We start from the raw sequence: 20664 nt of genomic DNA, 5'->3' as shown, positions 1-20664 counted from the left end.
TGGCGCCCCCTGGCGCGGGAGAGTGCGGGCGGCTGGGGAATGGCTGCTGCCGGGGCGCGGGGGAGCGGCGAACGCGGGGAGCTGGGGGAGCCCGGCCGCCCGGCACTGTACTTCTGCGGGAGCATCCGCGGCGGACGCGAGGACCGGGCGCTATATGAGCGGATCGTGACTCGGCTGCGGCGATTTGGGACAGTGCTCACCGAGCACGTGGCGGCCGCCGAGCTGGGCCAGCGTGGTGAGGCCCTGGGGACGCGGGCGGGGGGCGGGGGGCGGGGGGCGGGCTGGGCTGGGCGGGCGGAGGCCGGCCTGTCCCCCGACCGCACCTGAGTTCCGGGCGCCTGGAGTCCGCCTTCCTACTCCAGTGTTCCACCCAGCGCCCCAGCCCGAGAAGGGAACGGGCGGGGGCTCGGACTGCCTGCGTCCCAGCAAGCCTGCGGGTGTGAGGCAGTCTCGGCATCATCTTGACCTTCGGTTCCTTCTTGGAGAACTCTGTCCTCAGCTGCTTTCAGGGCGTTTGCAGGGTGCAACAGAAAGAGGGTGGATTGGGCTGCTTTGCCTGGTCTCAGTTCCCACCTCACCCGCTGGAATATTTCCCCCCACCCAACACGAAAGACGAAAGGTATCCTCCTGCCTTCCACTTTCTGTGGTTGGTTGGTTTGTTTTGAGACGATGTCTCACTCTGTCACCCAGGCTTGGGTTCAGTGGCGCGATCTCGGCTCACTCCCAGGTTCTCTTGCCTCAGCCTCCCGAGTAGCTGGGACTACTGGCACGGGCCACCACGCCCAGCTACTTTTTCTGTTTTTAGTAGAAACCATGTTGGCCAGGCTGGTCTCGAACTCCTGACCTCAGGTAATCTGCCTGCCTCGGCCTCCCAAAGTGCTGGGGTTACAGGCGTGAGCCTGTAACCTGGGCCTGCCCACCCTTTTTCTGTGAAGACACTAGCACTCTCTTAGATCCTGCTGACCCCATGTCTCGCTATTACCTTCTCTCATGTTTTTGTTTTGTTTTGTTGACGCCGGGCCTCTCTGTTGCCCAGGTTGGAATGCAGTGGTGCAATCATAGCTCACTGCAGTCTTGACCTCCTGGACTCATGATCCTCCAGCCTCAGCGTCCTATTAGCAAGGACTCCACGGGCACACCACCATGCCTGGCTAATTTTCAAAATTTTTCTGTAGAGATCACTATGTTGCCCAGTCTGGTCCCAACCTCCTGGTCTCAAGTGATCCTCCCGCCTCAGGCCTCCCAAAATGCTGAGATTATAGGTGTGGGCCCCATGCTGGCCTCATGTTCTCTTTCAAGTCGTTATTGTGTTCTGCTCCTGGCTGCTGGGTTATTATTATTATTATTAATATTATTATTATTATTAAGTCTTGTTCTGTACCTAGGCTAGAGTGCAGTGGTGAAATCTCAGCTCACTGCCAACCTCCACCTCCTAGGCTTGAGCAATCCGCCCCCCTCAGCCTCCCAAGTAGCTGGGACTACAGGTGTGTGCCACCACACCTGGTTAATTTTTGTATTTTTTATAGGGATGGGATTTTGCCGTGTTGGCCAGGCTGGTCTTGAACTCCTGAGCACAAGTGATCCGCCTGCCTCGGCCTCCCAAAGTGCTGGGATTACAGGCGTGAGCCACTGAGTCTGCTGGATTTCTACAGCATGCTTTGATGTGCTGGTCTGGAATCTTGCTGATCCTTCCTGTTTGAAAATTGTGCCCTGAATGCTTGTGCTTCTGCTCAGAAAAAACCTTAAGTGGCTTCCACTTACCCAAGAGCAGGCCCACAATTTGTGGGGCCTCATGCAATTCTGGGAGACCTCTTTAAAAAAACAAAAATCACAATACAAAGCTGCCTATGGTTTGGAAAGGGCCTGTGGAAGTGGAGGAGGACCCTGAAGCTAATGGCTCATTAGTTCATGGTATAGCCACACTGCCTGGTGGCTCTCCAGGGTTTTAGTGTCATCTGAGGAAGCTTGTTAAAAATGCAGGTTCCGATCATCTGGGATAAAGCCTTCCAATCTGTACTTCTTGCACCCCTCACACCCTGGCCCCAAGATGGAGTCTTGCTCTGTCGCCCAGGCTGGAGTGCAGTGGCGTGACCTCCACTCACGGCAACCTCTGCCTCCCAGGTTCAAGCAATTCTCCTGCCTCAACCTCCCGAGTAGCTGGAATTACAGGCACTTACCCACCACGCCCAGCTAATTTTTATTTTGAGTAGAGATGGAGTTTCACCATGTTGCTCAGACTGGTCTTGAACTCCTGACCTCGTGATCCTCCCACCTTGGCCTCAAAGTGCTGGGATTACAGGCGTGAACCACCGCACCCAGCCTAAATCTGTACTTTCTTTTTTAGACGGAGTCTTGTTCTGTTGCCCAGGTTGGAGTATTGTGACACATTCTTGGCTCACTGCAACTTCTGCCTCCTGAATTCAAGCAATTCTGTCTCAGACCCCCAAGTAGCTGGGATTACAGGTGCCCACCACCACATCTGGCTAATTTTTGTATTTTTAGTAGAGATGGGGTTTCACCATGTTGGCCAGGCTGGTGTTGAACTCCTGAAATCAAGTGATCCACACACCTCAGCCTCCCAAAACGTTGGGATGACAGGCATGAGCCACCGTGCCCAGCCCTGGAATCTACTTCTAACCAGATCCCCGGTGGTCCTGCCCTGATGCAGTGGGCTGAGCCTCACCATCCTGGAAGATAACATTTAATGAGGCTGGGACCCAAGATCCTTACCCTCTGGCTCCAGGATGCCTCTCCTACCTTTGGCCAAGTGCTGATGCACCTTACCCCAATCACTCCCATCCAAAGTTAGTGCTGCCTGTGTTCTCATTCGGCCTGAATCACACATCCCACCATGCACAGGGTTGAATTTTTCTTTTTGTGGCTATTCCATTTCCTTGCTACTTTGATGAGATCGTCATGTTGGGCCAGGTTATCCTAAGCAGGGTGGGTACGGACATGCAAGGGCATAGGCATTACTGGGAGCCAGCATGAGACATGTTCTCAACCAGCCTTGCCTCAACCACAGGGGAAGAGGCTGTTGGGGATGACAGGCTCATCCATGAGCGGGACTTGGCGTGGCTGCAGCAGGCAGACGGTGAGTGGCGCTCTCTCCTTCCAGCACCTAACTCCTCTGAAGTGCTGGATTCCCCTGGATATCCCGGCCCCCACACCTAGAAGGGACTCCCAGATTTCCCTCCTCACCACACTTACGCCGTCATCTCCCTCATGAACCCCAGGCACCCCCAGTGCTGAGCCTTCCTCTCATCTTTCTTCCCAGCGGTTGTGGCAGAAGTGACACAGCCATCCTTAGGTGTAGGCTATGAGCTGGGCCGGGCTGTGGCCCTCAACAAGCGGATCCTGTGCCTGTTCCGCCCGCAGTCTGGTAGAGGTGAGCACCCCTGCCTCCCTCTTGGCTTTCTGTGGACCCAGCCGAACTCCTTCCCTGGTGGGCTCTGAGCACTGCGCCTCCCCCAACAGGGCAGGGGGAGGGGAGCTATGAGGGTGTGGATGGGAGGCAGCTTCACCTTTCCCTCCCCTTTCCAGTGCTTTCGGCCATGATCCGGGGAGCAGCAGATGGCTCTCGGATCCAGGTGTGGGACTATGAGGAGGGGGAGGTGGAGGCCCTGCTGGATCGATACTTCGAGGCCGATCCTCCAGGACAGGTGGCTGCCGCCCCTGACCCAACCACTTGACTGAATCTCACCTGGTCTCAGACACTGCTCTAATACCATTCCTTCCTCTCAGCCCCAGGAGCAAATTAAAAGGTACAGTTAAAATCCCAACTTTCTGCCGGGAGTGGTAGCTCACACCTGTAACCTGAGCACTTTGGGAGGCTGAGGCGGGTGGATCACTTCAGGTCAAGTGTTTAAGACTAGCCTGGCCAACATAACAAAACCCTATCTCCACCAAAAATACAAAAATTAGTTGGGCATGGTGACACGTCCCTGTAATCCCAGCTACTCAGGAGACTTGAGAGGCCTGAGAATTGCTTGAACCTGGGAGGCGGAGGTTGCAGTGAGCCGAGATCATGCTACTGCACTCCAGCCTGGATGACAGAGCGACATTTCATCTCAAAAAAAAAAAAACCAAATTCCCAACTTTGTCTGTGGGAGTCATGGGGGTGGGGCAGGCCCTCAGTACCCTTTCCCGTCACACTTCACTTAAAGATACAGAGAGATGCTTTAGAAACCTCCTAATACCCTCAAGTCCCCTCCTCCCCAGGAACACTTAAGAGTTGGGAGGAAAGGCCAGGCACGGTGGCTCACTCCTGTAATCCCAACACTTTGGGAGCCCAAGGCAGGTGGATCACCTGAACTCAGGAGGTCGAGACCAGCCTGGCAACATGGGGAAACCTTGTCTCTACTAAAAATACAAAAATTAGCTGGGTGTGGTGGTGCACACCAGTAATCCCAGCTACTAAGTAGGCTGAGGCAGGAGAATTGCTTGAACCCGGGAGGCAGAGGATGCAGTGAGCTGAGATCACACCATTGCACTCCAGCCTGGGTGACAAAAGCGAAACTCCGTCTCAGGGGTTAAAAAAAAAAAAAAAAGAGTTGGGAGGAAGACTCCTCCTGGAGGTGGCCATCCCTCTCTCTGTCTCCTCTGAACTGGGCTGGGGCTGCACCTGGCCCTTTCCATGACAACCTTTACTTCCCTTTATCAGCTTAGGTCAAATGAGTCTGCTCTGAGCCTTCTTGGAGGAGAAGAGTCCTAAGGTCTAAAGGAAACAGTACCCTTTAGTAAGGGTAACAGTAAAGATGAGGGGTGTGGGTGGGTGTGGGCCAGGGCACTGGAAACTGGCTGGCCCCTGGTGAAGCTGTCAGCCTTCTCCCAGAGACGTGTGTGAGAAAGGGAACTTAGCTTTATTCGGTCAACAGAAGGAGCCACGGCAGACGCTGGGAATCCCCCTCCCCACGACAGGGGCAGCTCCTGCCCCATCAGCTCCGGACGGCTCTAGGTGTTTCCTGCATCTGCCCCCCTCAGTCATAGGCCTCATCTTCATCCTCCTCCTCATCACCAAAGAAGAAAGTCTCTTGGTCCAGGTTCTCGGACTCATCGTAGGAGAAGCTGTCATTGTCCAGCTCCTCATCAAATTCATCCTGCTGCCACTCGGGCACATCATCCTCATCGTCTTCCTCCTCCTCCTCCTCCTCCTCCTCCTCCTCCGCCTCTGGCCCTGAGGCGGCCTGGGGCCTAGGGAGAGCCACCACACTCAGCCCGGAGGCGGCTGCCATTTCCCACTGCCTCCTCTGTGGCTCTGCTCACCCCACTTACTGATTGCCGGGCACGTTGGGTCCTTTTGCCTCCCAGGCCTCTACTGAGGGACTCTGGAGACCAACCCGGAAATCCTGGCGAGCAGACAGAAGAATTCGGGGAGTAGGACAGTAGAGGGCGTGGGGCCTTTGGAGCCAGCATTCCATCCACCGATGCTCTGTGAGGGCCAGGCTCCTGCTAGGACTGCTCCCCTCTCAGCACGGCACTTCACACACCACTGCCTATGTCAGTTAACTCACACAGTCTCCAGGGATACGGGGTACCAGGGTGAGGCACACCGCCCTGTGCTTAGGAGCTTACAGGTAATCTATGTGTGTCTTTTCATGACTTACCAGTCAGTAAGCAACCTGAGGATGGGATTCAGTTTAGACTCAGCATCGGTGCATTAGAGCTGGAGAGAGCCTGGGAGAGCCCTTGCTCCAGTAGGCCCAATTCCCTGATGCCCACTCCTAGGATTTCAAATCCGTATCTGGAAAGTATGGTCTGGAAAAGTTTCCCAAGTGATTCTGATAGGCACCTGACCAGATACCCTTGACGTGGGCTAGCCAACCTCTTTATTTGTCGGAATTCTCAGGAAGTGAGGTGACAGGGTCCGGCAGCATCAGGCAGGTTGGCCCAGGAGCCGGACATGCGCCCAGGTCTCCTAACAGCCATTCACCCACTCTGCTGCCTTTCTGAACTTGCCCCAGGCCCGAGGCTGTGCTGGGCCAAGAGGACCACACTCCCGAGGAATGCAGGAGCAGAAGGGGTCTGGGGGGTACCTGGGTGGAATGCTGCAGGATGGCAAGCAGCCTCTCCTGGATCCGCCGGAGCAGCTCCATGCCTGTGCTGAGGCAGTCGGCCCGAAGGAGGCGCAGGGAGGAGGCCAGGTCTCTGCAGCGCAGCAGGGTCTCCTCTGCAGAGGGGGCAGGCACAGAGGCTCCCTCCCTTCTCATTCCCATCCACTCCTTCCTCCAACAAACACCTAGGGAACATCTACCAAGCGCCAGGTGCAGCTCTAGATACTCATGAAGCTCCCTAGGGGAGCAGGGTAGAGACCAGAAAGCATGAACAGCCACGAACATCTGTGCCCTGGAGCACCTTACAACGTAGGCTTTCGACTTGAACTTTAAAAACCAGGCGGTGAGAAGGCCACAAAGAATGAAGAGGAAGAGGACAGAGGGAAAGTGGGGTGCGGCTTGACCTGTCTGGGAGGGGACGGGATGTGCAGCAGAGAGGAGGCGGCAGGAGGAGGGCCTGGCTGGCAGGGGCGGCTCACCCAGGAGGATCTGCAGGGCATTGGTGTGCAGCTCCAGGTTCTCCGTCTGCTGCTCCACCACGTCCATGTACTCCGCGTCCTGGCTGTAGAAGCTGTACACGCAGGCATAGGCCAGCACCTGCAGGGGCTCCCGTCAGCTCTCCCACCTGCCCTCTCCTCATTCCCTCCAGGCAAGTCTGATTAAAGCAGCTAAGCCCCCCAGACCTCCTTGGCACACCACCCCTCCCCTGCCCTCCTCCCCCACCCGCTACCACCTTCCGAGCCTGCTCCAGTCCCTGGCAGGCATCATTGAGGAAGGTGAAGGATCTGGGCGGGGGCACTTCATGGATGGCAGACACCCGGTTCCGCAGGTTCACAGCAAACTCCTGTGCAGGAAGGTGTATCAGCACCAGTACAGGCAGCGCAGCACCACCGCCCGGTCGGATGCAAAATAGCACCCCATCCCAGTCAGCACCCTAACCCCTTCAGCCCCCCTCCACCCCACCCTGCTTCTGCAGGCATCTACCCACTGTTTCCTCCCGGCTCACCCGTGCCTGGTGATGGAAAGTGCACCTCTCGTTATAGTCCTGAAATCGCTTCTCTTGGCGAGCTGCCTTGCTCACCTAGCGAGGACAAGTTGAGAGGGCTAGTGGGTGTTTGGTTTGGACAGGAGGGAGTTAATAAGAGGAAAAGCCAGCATTCATGGAGGGCTTTCTACACCTCCCCCAATTATCGTCTTCAGTCCTCGTAACTGTGTGGGGTTGCTCATATTATTCATCCCCTTTTGCAGAGGCTGTTGAGAAGTCAACAGACTTGCTCAAAGCCACATGCTAAGCGGCAGAGCCACGCTCCACCTGCAGGGTCCCTGCTCTGCCCCGCTGCCTCCTGAGAGTGCCCAGCCCTCCCCAGCCTTTCCATAGCCACCTCAGTGTGCAAAGTCCTGTTCTACAGCTGAAGGTTCCCGTGAACAGAATTTTCAGCAACTGCAGGCCCAGGTGGCTCTGTCTTCCCCGCACTGAGCCTCTGTCCCAGCAGCTAGAACGCTGCACTACACACGGAGCTCTGCGTGCCCGGGACCTGGCTGCAGCACCCCTCCCCTGGTGCCCAGCGCCTTACCATGGCAGAGCAGTTGTAATAGTCTTTGTGATTTGGCTTCCAGGACTTGAGGCAGCGCCAGCAGAATCCATGGTTACATTTGGCGCAGGTCATGCTACGGAGGAAGCTAGCTGGTCAGGGACTCCTGCCTCTGGGCAGGGCCGTGCCAGGAATGCTAAGGCCCAGAGGCACTGCTGCTGCTGCCGTGGCCTCCGCTCCTGCTCTGATGGTCTTGGTCATACCCAGCCCTGCTGAATACACCCCTGCTTTTGAATTCTCCCAGTCAGAGAGAATTAAAAGTGGAAACTAGACTTAAAAGTGGGGAAGGGCCGGGCGCGGTGGCTCACGCCTGTAATCCCAGCACTTTGGGAGGCCGAGGCGGGCGGATCACGAGGTCAAGAGATCGAGACCATCCTGGTCAACATGGTGAAACCCCGTCTCTACTAAAAATACAAAAAATTAGCTGGGCGTGGTGGCGCGTGCCTGTAATCCCAGCTACTCAGGAGGCTGAGGCAGGAGAATTGCCTGAACCCAGGAGGCGGAGGTTGCGGTGAGCTGAGATCGCGCCATTGCACTCCAGCCTGGGTAACAAGAGCGAAACTCTGTCTCAAAAAACAAAAAACAAAACAAAACAAAACAAAGCAAAACAAAAAAAAGTGGGGAAGGAACATGATCCAGGAAGTCACCATGGAGGCTGCCATGTGAGGGGCAGCTGAGGAACCACCCTCTTTCGCTGAGCTTTATACTAAGCCCACTCCTCCCTTCTTCTGCCAGGCCTCCTCCCTCCTCCTTGCCCTCTGGCTCCCCTCAGCACCCCCTTCTTACTGCAGGCACCCCTCGTTCTTCTCGATGGGAGCCTGGCAGCTGGGACAGCGCTTGGAGATGAGCTTGGCCAGGTGCTTGCTCTGCGCCTCCACGCTCATGCCATCGTAGTAGCCGCCGTCATCGACCCACTGAGACATGTGGCCACAGCTGGCAGGGTAGTGTGCCTAGGGCAAGAGGGCACAGTGGGGACACAGCTGAGCCCTGAGGGCAGCACGGCTGGTGCACAAAGGAGTCGGGGGGCAGGCACAGGTCACATCTGGAGGGCTCCAGGAAGAGGGACAGAGCTCAGCTGGGTGGTAGAGGCTGAGGAGGGCCAAGTCACAGTCTGTGTGTGTGGGAGGGAGGGGGTGTTAGGCAGGGAAGGAGTGTGAGTCGTTGCTCAGGGTCAGGGCCGGTGTGGGGCACCCACCTCAGGGAAGCTACAGTTGAAGCAAGAGGCCCAGCCACACTTGGAGCAGGTGGTCCCACAGCCCAGACCCTGACGGCACAGGATACGGTCGCAGCCCTGCGGGTTGGTGCACCACGTCAGGTTGGAGCAGCTCTCCACATAGCCACGCAGGAGTGCCTTCTCGTACTGTGGAGATGCAGGCGCCATGAGGTGAGGGTATGGCTCCCCAGGATGCCACACCTCCAGGCCCCGGCCCACTCCCTGGGACGCCCCTTTGGCTCTGCACTGGAGCCTCTCAGCCGAGAGGGGATACCTTGGAGATGACCTCTGGCGAGGAGACGATGGCACGAATAAAGGCTCCGGTGGGCTGGGCGGGGCAGTCGGCAATGGGGCAGGTACAATTCAACACAAGGTTCTGCTCGATCCGAGTTGTCAGGTACTCGTTCCAGCAAGACTGGGAGGGACAAAAGGAGGGGCTGCTCCGAGACAGTGTGGGAGCAGCACAGGGGGAGTGTCCTGGTAACTCAGCTATCATCCCTCCTCCCTCTCCCCCCCATTACAACGTGGAAGGCCAGAGACAAGCCTGCCTCTGCATCAACCAATGCTGACTCTCCTCTCTCCAGCTTCGCTGAGACTGGCCCAAAATTACAGTTGTCTTTGAGGATGGGGTAGGCTGTGTGTTTCCCTAATCACAATTACTGTTGGGATGGACAGTAAAATAAAATAAAAATAATCATGAAAAAGGAGAAAGATTCAAATTCTAACATGTGCAGAGAGCAGGGAGATCCGAGAGAAAGGAGGCCTGGGAAATGGGTCACCTGGGTGGCCGACAACACAGCTCTGGTCTCTCCTTCCAGCTCCACTGGCTCATCTCCAATGACTGTCAGGATGCTCCCATCTCTGACTCACGCCTCCAACAGACCCAGCATCTTCTCTATAAAACTGGCTTGCCCATTGCATCCCCCAAACCCTGACCAACCTGCACCACTGTCCCCTCGTCACCAGTGTTGGAACCTTCATGTCATTCTCTTGCTCCCGTGTCACTCCGCCATCCTAAATCAGGCCATTATCCTCTCATCCCTAAACCACTGTGAAAGCCTGTTCTGATCCACGGTATCCTCTCCCGGTCTCTCTCCACACCATCCATTTGGTCTATTTTCCACATGAGCAGCCGTCGAGGCCGTCGGAGCCTCCTACAATACTCCATGAACCACCCCTGCCTCTCACACTGCCTATGGCCACGCTTTCCAAAATGACGGGTCTAAACCCACGGGAGACTGTGTGTCTGTGGTATCAAAGCTGCATCAATGTGCAGCACCTGACTGGATCATTTTTACTCAAAGTACCAGCCCAAAGTAAGCAGAACCCTTTTTGCATTGAAACTAACCCAGACAAAGTTGGGAAGTTGAATGCAAATTCTTGCCTTTTTGAGATAGAACAGCGAAAATGTTCTCTGAATTCAGACCCTACTCTTAAAGGCACACTAGCGCCTCCGTGTTCCCTTCTGCCCTCGCATCTCAGTCTGGGGACCCCCAGCTGCTCTCATGACTGTTGTCCAACCCAACTGGTCGGGCTCACCCGGGACACCATCCAGCGGCTTCTCTTGCACTGCTGCACAGGCTCCTCCTCTGCGGGGGCTTTTCAGTCAGCCTGTGCATCTGCCTTGTTTTCAGGCTCCTTGTCTCTCTCTCTCTCTCTCTCTCTCTCTCTCTTTTTAGACAGGGTCTCTCTCTGTCACCCACGCTGGACTGCAGTGGCACAATCATGGCTCACCACGGCCATGGCTCACCGCAGCCTCGATCTCCCAGACTCAAGCGATCCTCCCACCTCAGCCTCCTGAGTAGCCAGGACTACAGGTGTGCACTCCCATGCCTGGGTAAAGTTTTTTTCTATTCTTTGTAGAGACAGGGTCTTGCTATGTTGTCTGTCTGGATCTCAGCCTCCTGAGACCCGCCCATCTCTCTATCTCTACAGGCTTGGTACCCTGGGTCTGCTTCTTTCTCCTTGGGTGAGGCCAGTAAGGCCTCTCCACTTCATTCCAAATTCAGAAATCCACGGTCTACCTGCCAGTTCCACACAGGTGTCCAACAAGCAGCTCAAACTTCATAGGGCCACAACAGAGTAAAGATGACACATGCCATCCACCCAGATGCTCAGGTCAAAAGCACAGAAACCATCCTCAATTCCTTTGTCTGAAGCCCCTACATCTAACCCACCTAATCCCGTCAGCTCCACTTCCAAATGTGTCCTTATCCACCCGCTCTCATCGCCACGGCCCCAGTCCGAACTACCACCATCTCTTGCCTCTTGTACAACAGTCACCAGATGGGCCTCCCTGCTTCCACTCTTGCTCCATCCAACCCTTTCCTCCATACCATGGCCAAAGCGATCTTTTTAAAAATGTAAACCACATCATATCACTATTTTGCCTAAACCCACCATGGCTTCTCATAAAAGAAAATCTGCTGTCAGGCTGGGTGTGGTGGCTCCTGCCTGCAATACCAGCACTTTGTGGGGGTCAAGGTGGGAGGATTGCTTGAGACTGCCAAAATTCAAATCCTGACCTTGGGCAAATTACTGCACCTCCGAGTGTCTCCCTCTGTCGTGTAAATTGGGAATGACAAAAATACCCACCTCATAAAACTAGTATGAGAAGTAAAAGATTGCATGTAAACAGCACAGTGCCTGGCTCAGAGTGAGCTCCCATCAATATTATTAGTTCTCTGGTCATTTCTTGCTGGGATTTTTTTCAATACCTCATATAACACCCAGTGCTACATACATAAATCCATGAAAAATATTAGTTGAATGAAAAAATGAAAGTGTAAAGGAAATAAGTAAGATCTTGGGAAAAGGGAGCATAAGCAACGAAGTGAGAAGAGAAGCCAGAAGCAGAGCCAAAGGGAAAGAGAAAAAGAGTCCACACGTGCACGTGAGCACACACATGTCCATCACCCACCAATGGGGAAATGCTGCTGGGAGAGGCAGCTGGGATTGATGGCAACCAGGAGTGCCCCTCCTGCTAAGCCGATGTGTTTGTGCTTGGCACCAGTTCTAAAGAGCTGCGAGGCAGGGAATATTGAACTCAGTGCTGCAGGTTCTCTCCACCTCAGCCCCACTCTCTCTGCCTTTGAAGATGACTCACTCCCAATCTGCAAGTTTCTCTGTGTCCCCCTCTATAGAAGCAAGCCGACAGAGCAAGAAGACCCTGAGGCAGGATCTCATTCTGTCCTCTTGGCTGAAGTGCAATGGTGAGATACTGGCTCACTGCAGCCTCCCGCCTCCCAGGCTCAGGTGATCCTCCCTGAGGTTGCTCCTGAGTAGCTGGGACTATAGGTGTGCACCACCATGCCCAGCTTATTTTTGTATTTTTTTTTGTAGAGACGGGGTCTTGCCATGTTGCCCAGGCTGGTCTGGAACTTCTGGGGTCAAGTGATCTGACCACCTTGGCCTCCCAAAGTGCTGTCATTATAGGTGTGCAACCACCTCACCAGGCCCATTAAAAAAAATGTTTTTGTATTAAGTGAGCGTATATGATAAAAGCAGTAATAGTGTGCTGAGATGAGGGGACTTAAATGGTGATAAGGCAACCACAAGCTAGAGTTATCGCCAATCTAATAACACGTTTGCAAACACTTCACAAAGTGCCTTGACATCTATTTTGCATGTGTATCTCTTAGTTCTAACTTGGCTGATAATGGGAATCTCATGGGGAGGCTTTAAAACTTCCTGCAGTTTTCTCACTCCCAGAGGTTCTGGTTTAATTGGTCTGAGGTATCATCTGGACATTAGGACTTATAAAAGCTTCCAGTGATTATACTATGAAGCTGGAGAACCACTGATATACGTAGCTGGACCCTAACCACCACCCTTCAGAGTGTCAAAGGCAGGTGGTCCCACTTACAGATGACAAAACTAGTTTAAGAAGGACTAAGAGACGAATCCAATATTGCCCAGGTTATGAAATGGCAGTGCTGGGCTAGAACCCAAGAATTCCCAGGGTATTTTGTTAGGGTAGGGCAGAAAGCCAGGGGCAGGAACAATGCTGGTGGGGCCTCACCTTACAGCAGTAGTGCATGCAGCAGAGGGAGGGCAAGTCGTCGTCACGCCCCAGGGGGCTCACACAGACGGGGCAGTGGTCTGGCCGTGCAGGTGCAGCCTGGGCCTGGGGTACACACAGCCCAGCAGCCAGCAGCAGTGGCTCAGGGTTCTCACTGTAGCTCTGCAGCAGCTGTTCGGTGCCCCAGTGGGAATGAGCCAGAAGGTGCTGAGCGACATCTGGCTCTAAGTTCAGTGTCTCCTGCACCTGACGCACCGTCTGTTCCATCAAGCCTTCTACTTCCTGGGGGCTCATGGTGCGGCCTGCAGGCAACTGTAGAGATGCCAGGGTAGCCACAGCTTCTGGGCTTGTGGGGAAAGAAGATACAGAAGTCAGTATTCCTGTCCTGCTTATCCAACCTACTATCTGAACCCCACCTGGCCCCCAGCTCCCTACTTGCGCATACTTGCTTGCTTGCCTAATCAGCCTCAGGATAACCACCCAAACCAACCATCAGAGCAGGTCCTCCACAGAAGCACTTGTAAATCTCAGGGTGGGGCTGGCTGTCACAATGATTGGGGACACAATAGTTATCTAGGGGTCAGGGTGCTAAGAGACCAATAGCAGATGGGACAGTCCCACTGTAGATCCCACCACAAATGGTGGCAGCACCTGTGGTCAGAGCAGTCATCTCCATCCTTACTGCTCAAGTGTGGCCTGTGGACCAGCAGCACAGGCATCACAGAGAGCTCTGCTGTTAACATCTGCATTTTAGCACTAGCACCATGTTGAGGTTTGAGAAAGACGGCTGGAGATAATTCACTTTACACATGATGCAAACACCAGGCATGAAAAGCAGGGCTATAACAGCTTCCAGTGAACATTAAAAAGCTTCAGGGCTGCTGGCTGATTAGAGAAATCCTATGGCAAATTCCTCTGTAGAACAAACTTCCTGAAAGTTTGTATATTTCACTGAGTAGAGTACATAGCACTCAATAGGTATCTCCTACAAATTGCAGACGTCTATACAGGGCTGGCCCTAGGAGGATGGGGAGAGCAAGACCCCTGACCAGAAAGGGATGGTGGTGCTGGGAGGCTCAATGAGAACTACCAAAGTCAGGGAAATAACAGGGATAGGGAAAAAAGGCTTAGATAAAGAAAGAAGGGAAGTGTTTCTCCACAAGGGATCTCAGCTTTGTCATGACAACCTCTCCCACCTCAAAGCAAGGGGTCAGGTGGGGTGGCTACCTAGGTTTGGAGGTCTTGCTCTGGCTGCCACAGAAAGGGACATCTGCCTGACCCCAGCAGGGCCCCATGGGTTCTGGAGCAGCATACATCAGGATCTGGGGCCGGTCATCACGCCGTTTCACATAGCCCTGGCCCAAGAGGTGCAGGATGCAAGAGAGGACATCTGTACTGGTACAGGCCACACCTCCAGCAACAGCGTGGCCCAGGCTTCCAGGAGGATTTGGACCCTTCTGCCAGGCCTCCAGCACCTGGATAGGAGGAAAGAAACAAGAAGGCCAATTTTACCTAGGGAGCAGTCTGCCTGGCTCCCTAGCCACTTACGCTTGGCTCTGCCACTTATTCCCTTTTTTTTTCCCTTCTTTTTTTAGCTCTAAAAAGTAAAAAAAAAAAAATTTTGAAAGCGATAATCTTGCTCTGTTACCCAGGCTAGAGTGCAGTGGCATGATCATAGCCCACCGCAGCCTCAAACTCCTGGGCTCAAGCAATCCTCCCACATAAGCCACCAGTATCTGGCCGTTCTGCCACTTACTAGCTGTGTGATTATGAATTTGTTATTAAGTTTCTCTCTCTCTCGCTCGCTCTCTCTTTTTTTTTTTTTTTGACAGAGTCTCACTCTTGCTCAGGCTGGAGTGCTGTGTCACTATCTCTTACTGCAATCTCTACCTCCTGGGTTCAAGTGATTCTCCTGCTTCAGCCTCCCAAGTAGCTGGGACTACAAGTGTGCACCACCATGCCGGGCTAATTTTGTATTTTAGTCGAGACGGGGATTCACCATGTTGGCCAGGCTGGTCACAAACTCCTGACCTCAAGTGATCCATCCACCTCGGCCTCCCAAAGTGCTGGGATTATAGGCATGAGCCACGATGCCTGCCTGGCCACTATTAAGTTTCTCATACTTCACTGTTCTTATCTGTCAAATGAGATAAAATAATATTTATAGGATTGTCGTGAGGATTAAATGACTTTTTTTCCTTTTTGAGACAGAGTCCTGCTCCATTGCCCAGGCTGGAGTACAGTGGTATAATCTTGGCTTACTGTAATCTCTACCTCCTGGGTTCAAGCAATTCTTACGCCTCAGCCTCCTAAGTAGCTGGGATTACAGGCATGTGCTACCAGGCCCAACTAATTTTTATATTTTTAGTAGACACGGGGTTTTGCCATATTGGCCAGGCTGGTCTCAAACTCCTGGCCTCAAGTGATCCGCCTGCCTCGACCTTCCAGAGTGCTGGGATTACAGATACGAGCCACTGTGCCCAGCTGGATTAAATGATTTAATCATGCAAACTCTTAGAATAGGGCACATGGTCAATACTCCTGTCTTATCTTTACCTTCTGTCTATCTGATCTGTCAGGACAGAAAACCAGATGGAAATGTCAAGCCACAGAGGTCTCATATTGAAAGAGCACCCTGTGCTCATCCCCAACCCCAAGCATGACTCCCTCCCTCCCTCCCCCAACTTCATGGTCCCCTCTCTGCCTACCAGACAAACCAGCTGATCAATGTGGAGGCCCTTTTCCCCGTGGGCTTTGAGAATACGAACAAGAAGACAGCTCAAGAGATTCCTCTTTTGTTCCAGGGTTCGGCCCTCATCCTTTGCTACGTTCAGGTACGCCTGGGGAGGTATCAGCCACAGGGCCTCTCCACTGCGCTGGGGACCAGGCTCATGAAGCCGAAGCACACCTGGAACCCACTCCCGGTCAGATACCGGAGAAGGCAGAGGGACAGATGAATGGGGACTAAGATGACCCCATTCTCAGTCCCTACTACAGTTCCCCCATCCTGAGAGTGACCCCCCAACCAGCAGCAGAGGCCCAGCCCAGCCCCCGTTGACCTACCCCTGTGTGGAAAGTCCTGACCCTCATGCAGGGTCAGAGGGCCATTCCCTGAGGTGAGGGGCACAAGCGCCTGGAGCAGCAGCTCTGGGGAGAGGTCAGAATCCTTCAGCAAGGTCTCTACTGACACCTCCTGAAGAGGAGAAACGCCCAGTCAGGAGTCACAGGAGAGAAAAGGAAGAGGGGAGGAGGGTTGAAAAGAGGAACAGTGTTCAGGAGAACAGACAGACAGGTGGTAGAGAAGACAGAGAGAGGCTAAGGGCTCAAGCACCTCTTTCTGATTGAAATTCAGTAGCAGCCACATCTGCACGGTGGACACATGCAGAGTCTGGTTCCCAAACTGCAGCTCAGCCCGGCCCAGCCATGTCCACTGCAGGCGCCGATGCGGTCCCATGTCCAGGACTGGATGGTTCTGACCTAGGAAAGTGTCAGGGAGAAGGATGGAGACACAGAATGGAGGAAACCAGGGGTTTCAGGGTTGAGGTGTCAAGCTTTGCTCCTACTAATCCCCGCGGGGAGGAGGGCCCCAGCATTTTCAGACAGAGACGCACCTTGTCAAGCTTCAACATCTTAGCCTTCTCTGCACCTGCCTCCCTGGTGAGCCACAAGTATCTAGGAGCCCATCCCTAGACCCAGAGCCTAGCCTTGAGCCAGGCAGGTTCCATGCAAAAAAAAAACCAGAAAGAAAAAAACTTGCATTTTGCCCTCAAGGAGCTCACAGCTTGAAAGACCCACTGAGCTAGATCTCTTCCTCCTCCTGTTTCACAGCCCAGGCAAGGTGAGCCTGAGACATGTGTTCATACTAGAAAGCAAGGAAACTGTCAAAGGAAGAGTATTAAAGGGACCAGGAGCGCATCTGAGAGATGCCCTCTAACCAAAGATGGGACAATTTGAGCATAAAAAAAACAAAACAGAACACCTGCAGTGTGTGATGGAAACACACAAAGTATTTTAAAATCTATGAGTTCATAATGATATATTTTTAAAAAACCTCATTGGTTATATTTAAAAGATACTAGAGAACCAACACATTATTTTTAAAACTAGTTAAAAATAATGGGAAGAGGAAACAATCAAGCCTTTCCTGTATAAACTGGACTTCAGGGTAAATATATAGTTGGTGAAAGAAAGTTTCTCTTGAAAGCATTCCAAGTAATACATGAAAAAGGAATGACAGAACTAGATATAACTATTTCATAACCCCTAATGAAATGATAGGCCTAACTAACCAATGGTAGAAACACCTGCCTGGTGAAAAACTGATGGAAAATTACATGTAATGTATAGACAAGACTGACAACACTAAAATCCACTGATCCATCTCAGCATCACAAAGGGAGACAGCTAGGCTGAACCTGCCTCCTGGTGGAAAGACACATACCACCAATGAAGCACCCTTGCTGGATAAATCAAACCCAAATCTGAATAAGCCTCTACACCTACAAATCAGTTTTCAGGAAATAAAGGAGACAGAGTAATATGCTTGAGGACACCACATGAATGCAATCAGCAAAATCCAGCTCATGAATGAATAACCCACTTTCCTCCTGAAATAACTGCAAGAAGGGAAAAACGGGAGGTGAAAATCTATAGATAAAGAGAGATGTCGGGTAACGCAACCAAATGCAATGCGTGGACCTCATTTGGCTCCTCACTAAACAAAATAACTAACCAAAAAACCCCAAGGCAATCAGGGAAATATGAACAATGACTGTATATTTGAATTGCAAATTTCTAAATATTTAATAATTGTAGTCTCCTTATTTTTTCAAAAAAAGAGACAGTACTTATCTTTTAAATTTGGGGGTGGGGAAAAATTGATGGAGGTACAGATTGAAGCAAGATTGACCATGAGTTGATATATGTTGGAGTTTAGTCTGTCTACATTTATGTATGTTTGAAATAAAAACACTTTTTAAATGAGGGTGAAAATAACCCTTCTCAGACAAATAAAAAAACTGGTAGGGTTTTCCATTAATACTACCTCAATGAAGACACTCACTTTTTTTTTTTTTTTTTTTTTTTGAGATGGAGTCTCACTCTGTTCCCTGGGCTGGAGTACAGTTGCATGATCTTGGCTCACTGCAACCTCCACTTCCCTGGCTCAAGCGATTCTCCTGCCTCAGCCTCTCGAGTGGCTGGGATTACAGGTGTGTGCCACTACGCTTGGATAACTTTTGTATTTTTACTTTATTTTAATTTTAATTTAATTTAATTTAATTTATTATTATTATTTTTTTAAGATGGGGTTTCACCATGTTGGTCAGGCCGGTCTTGAACTCCTGACCTCAGGTGATCCGCCCACCTTGGCCTTCAAAGTGCTTGGATTACAGGCATGAGCCACCACGCCCAGCCTAATTTTTGTATTTTTAGTAGAAACAAGGTTTCACCATGTTGGCCAGGCTGGTCTCAAACTCCTGACCTCAGGTGATCCACCCATCTCAGCCTCCCAAAGTGCTGCGATTACAGGTATGAGCCACCACGCCCAGCCTGAAGACACTTCTAACAGATTTATTTTAAAAAGAAGAAGGACCAAGAGGCAAAATAAATGGTGACTAAAGCAACTGGCATGGTGGCAAATGTAAATATCCATGAATAAATCATAATAATGACAATGCTGGAAGTTAAAAAAAGATAATTCTAAAACATGGAACAATAGTAATAAGTAATATGGGAGTTACAGCTAGAGTTAAGATTTTCTAACATCTTTTTATTGTTCAAAAATGTGGGAAGTGGCATTAGCAAATCAAGGATACAGGTTAAAAATACAAGGGTAAGCTGGGCGCGGTGGCTCAAGCCTGTAATCCCAGCACTTTGGGAGGCCGAGGCGGGTTGATCTCGAGGTCAAGAGATCGAGACCACCCTGGTCAACATGGTGAAACCCCGTCTCTACTAAAAATACAAAACATTAGCTGGGCATGGTGGCACGTGCCTGTAATCCCAGCTACTCAGAAGACTGAGGCAGGAGAATTGCCTGAACCCAGGAGGCAGATGTTGCAGTGAGCCGAGATCGCGCCATTGCACTCCAGCCTGGGTAACAAGAGTGAAACTCTGTCTCAAAAAAAAAAAAAAAAAAAAAAAACAAGGGTATTCAATTATAGAAATAGAATGCCTAAGTTCTAAAACTGATACCAACAAAAAAGACATTTTTTTTTTTAAAAATCAATCAATCCAAAAGAAGAAAAAAGCACAAAAACCCAGGGTAGAATCATATGTATATAGGTGTTCAACTTATTCTTCTTTAAATATAAGAAGGGTAAACAAAAACATAAAATAAGAAGTTAGAAAGAGCCAATTAATAAATAAATGAATTCATTATGAATTTATTATTCATAATAAATAAGCTAAAATTGACATCTCAAAAAGAGATTGTCAGGCGGAACAAAAAATTCTAGGTTTTTATAAGACATGTGCCTAAAACATTAAGGGTATGGCAAAGTTAAAAATAAAATAATCCCAGGGGAAATTCTAACAAGAGTAGAATACTGGCATGATTTTGAAGTATCTCCCCCTACAGAATGCATATTAATTGTAGCAAGGGAAAAAACATTAACTATATGAGTGGAGAAATCAAACAACTTCTTGGCCAGGTTGACAAACTGGACATCATAAAGATTAAAATTCTGTGCTTCAGGGTATAAAGCCTTAAGAAGTACATGCCTACCACATACTTAGTATTCTGCCTGGGAATGTATAACCTGAATCTAATCATGAGGAAATATCATACAAACTTAAAACAGAAGCCATTTAAAAAATGTAAAAGGGACCGGTGCAGTGGCTCATGCCTGTAATCCTAGCACTTAGGGAGGCCGAGGTGGGCAGATCACTTGAGGTCAGGAGTTCGAGACCAGCCTGGCCAACATGGCGAAACCCCATCTGTACTAAGAAAAAATACAAAAATTAGCTGGGCATGGTGGCACGTGCCTGTAATCCCAGCTACTCAGGAGGCTGAGGCAGGAAAGTTGCTTGAACCCGGAAGGCAGAGGTTGTAGTGAGCCAGGGTCGTTTCACGGCACTCCCGCCTGGGTGTCAGAGCAAGACTCTATCTCAAAAAAAAAAAAAAAAATGTTAAAGGGCTGTATTCTCCAAAAATGTCAATGTCATAAAAGACAAAGAAATGCTGGGGAACTGTTCTAGATTAAAGGAGACTAAAGAGACATGCCAACTAAATGTAACAGGTGATCCTAGACTGGATCCTGTCCTGGACAAAAAAATGAAGTCACAGAAGACATTATAGGTCAGTTGACAAAACTAGAATATGGAAGTTGGGTGCGGTGGCTCATGTCTGCAATCCCAGCACTTTGGGAGGCCGAGGCAGGCGGATCACCTGAGGTCAGGAGGGAGTTTGAGACCAGCCTGGTCAACATGGCAAAACCCAGTCTCTACTAAAAGTACAAAAAGTAGCCAGGTGTGGTAGTGGGAGCTGTAATCCCAGCTACTCAGGAGCCTGAGGCAGCAGAATCACTTGAACTCAGGAGGCAAAGGCTGCAGTGAGCCGAGATCACACCACTGCACTCCAGCCTGAGAGACCGAGTGTGATTCCATCTCAAAAAAAATAAAAATAGAATATGGAAAACTAGATCATGGTATTTATACCAAAGTTAAAATTTTGCAATTGATAAATGAATTGTGGTTATATAAGAGAAGACCTTTATTCTTAGGAAATATGTACTAAAGTATTTAGGGGTAAAGGGCCAGCATATATGCAATTTATTCTCAAAGTTT

At 51.1% G+C, this 20664-nt stretch overlaps 2 protein-coding genes across 7 annotated transcripts in view; one reads left to right on the top strand and one right to left on the bottom strand.

Annotated features, from left to right (window-relative positions):
• Nucleotides 1–8: 8 nt before the first annotated feature.
• DNPH1 (2'-deoxynucleoside 5'-phosphate N-hydrolase 1) lies at nucleotides 9–3782 on the top strand. The gene is made up of 4 exons (XM_039467502.1): nucleotides 9–235; nucleotides 3026–3094; nucleotides 3278–3388; nucleotides 3544–3782. The coding sequence occupies exons 1-4, from the start codon at nucleotides 40–42 to the stop codon at nucleotides 3690–3692; spliced, it is 525 nt and encodes a 174-aa protein (XP_039323436.1). The 5' UTR covers nucleotides 9–39; the 3' UTR covers nucleotides 3693–3782.
• Nucleotides 3783–4843: 1061 nt separating this feature from the next.
• Nucleotides 4844–20664, bottom strand: part of CUL9 (cullin 9) — a 45041-nt gene continuing 29220 nt past the window's right edge. For 4 of the 6 annotated variants that reach the window (XM_010333887.3, XM_010333889.3, XM_010333888.3 and 1 more), the window contains 14 exons: nucleotides 16211–16356; nucleotides 15943–16072; nucleotides 15588–15787; nucleotides 14107–14354; nucleotides 12880–13225; nucleotides 9133–9273; nucleotides 8841–9005; nucleotides 8432–8595; nucleotides 7628–7721; nucleotides 7060–7134; nucleotides 6787–6897; nucleotides 6036–6650; nucleotides 5275–5348; nucleotides 4844–5193 (listed from right to left, as the gene is read on the bottom strand). In XM_010333887.3, the coding sequence (XP_010332189.3) occupies nucleotides 4980–5193; nucleotides 5275–5348; nucleotides 6036–6650; nucleotides 6787–6897; nucleotides 7060–7134; nucleotides 7628–7721; nucleotides 8432–8595; nucleotides 8841–9005; nucleotides 9133–9273; nucleotides 12880–13225; nucleotides 14107–14354; nucleotides 15588–15787; nucleotides 15943–16072; nucleotides 16211–16356 (2723 nt within the window). In that variant the 3' untranslated portion in view covers nucleotides 4844–4979. The remainder of the gene's footprint in view (nucleotides 5194–5274; nucleotides 5349–6035; nucleotides 6651–6786; nucleotides 6898–7059; nucleotides 7135–7627; nucleotides 7722–8431; nucleotides 8596–8840; nucleotides 9006–9132; nucleotides 9274–12879; nucleotides 13226–14106; nucleotides 14355–15587; nucleotides 15788–15942; nucleotides 16073–16210; nucleotides 16357–20664) is intronic. The other 2 variants (XM_010333891.3, XM_010333892.3) reach the window with 1 other exon arrangement.

Source organism: Saimiri boliviensis, chromosome 4 (genome assembly GCF_048565385.1).
Source record: "Saimiri boliviensis isolate mSaiBol1 chromosome 4, mSaiBol1.pri, whole genome shotgun sequence".
NCBI classification, from domain to species: domain Eukaryota; kingdom Metazoa; phylum Chordata; class Mammalia; order Primates; family Cebidae; genus Saimiri; species Saimiri boliviensis.
The sequence above is the reverse complement of the archived record's forward strand: the minus strand, read 5'-3'. Positions and strand labels throughout refer to the sequence as shown.

What these genes read in the sequence shown, in the direction of transcription:
- DNPH1 (XM_039467502.1), top strand. Translation starts at nt 40, where the DNA reads ATGGCTGCTGCCGGGGCGCGGGGGAGCGGCGAACGCGGGGAGCTGGGG. An exon ending in CGCCGAGCTGGGCCAGCGTG is followed by an intron (nt 236 to 3,025) that starts GTGAGGCCCTGG and finishes CCTCAACCACAG; the next exon opens with GGGAAGAGGCTGTTGGGGAT. An exon ending in GTGGCTGCAGCAGGCAGACG is followed by an intron (nt 3,095 to 3,277) that starts GTGAGTGGCGCT and finishes CTTTCTTCCCAG; the next exon opens with CGGTTGTGGCAGAAGTGACA.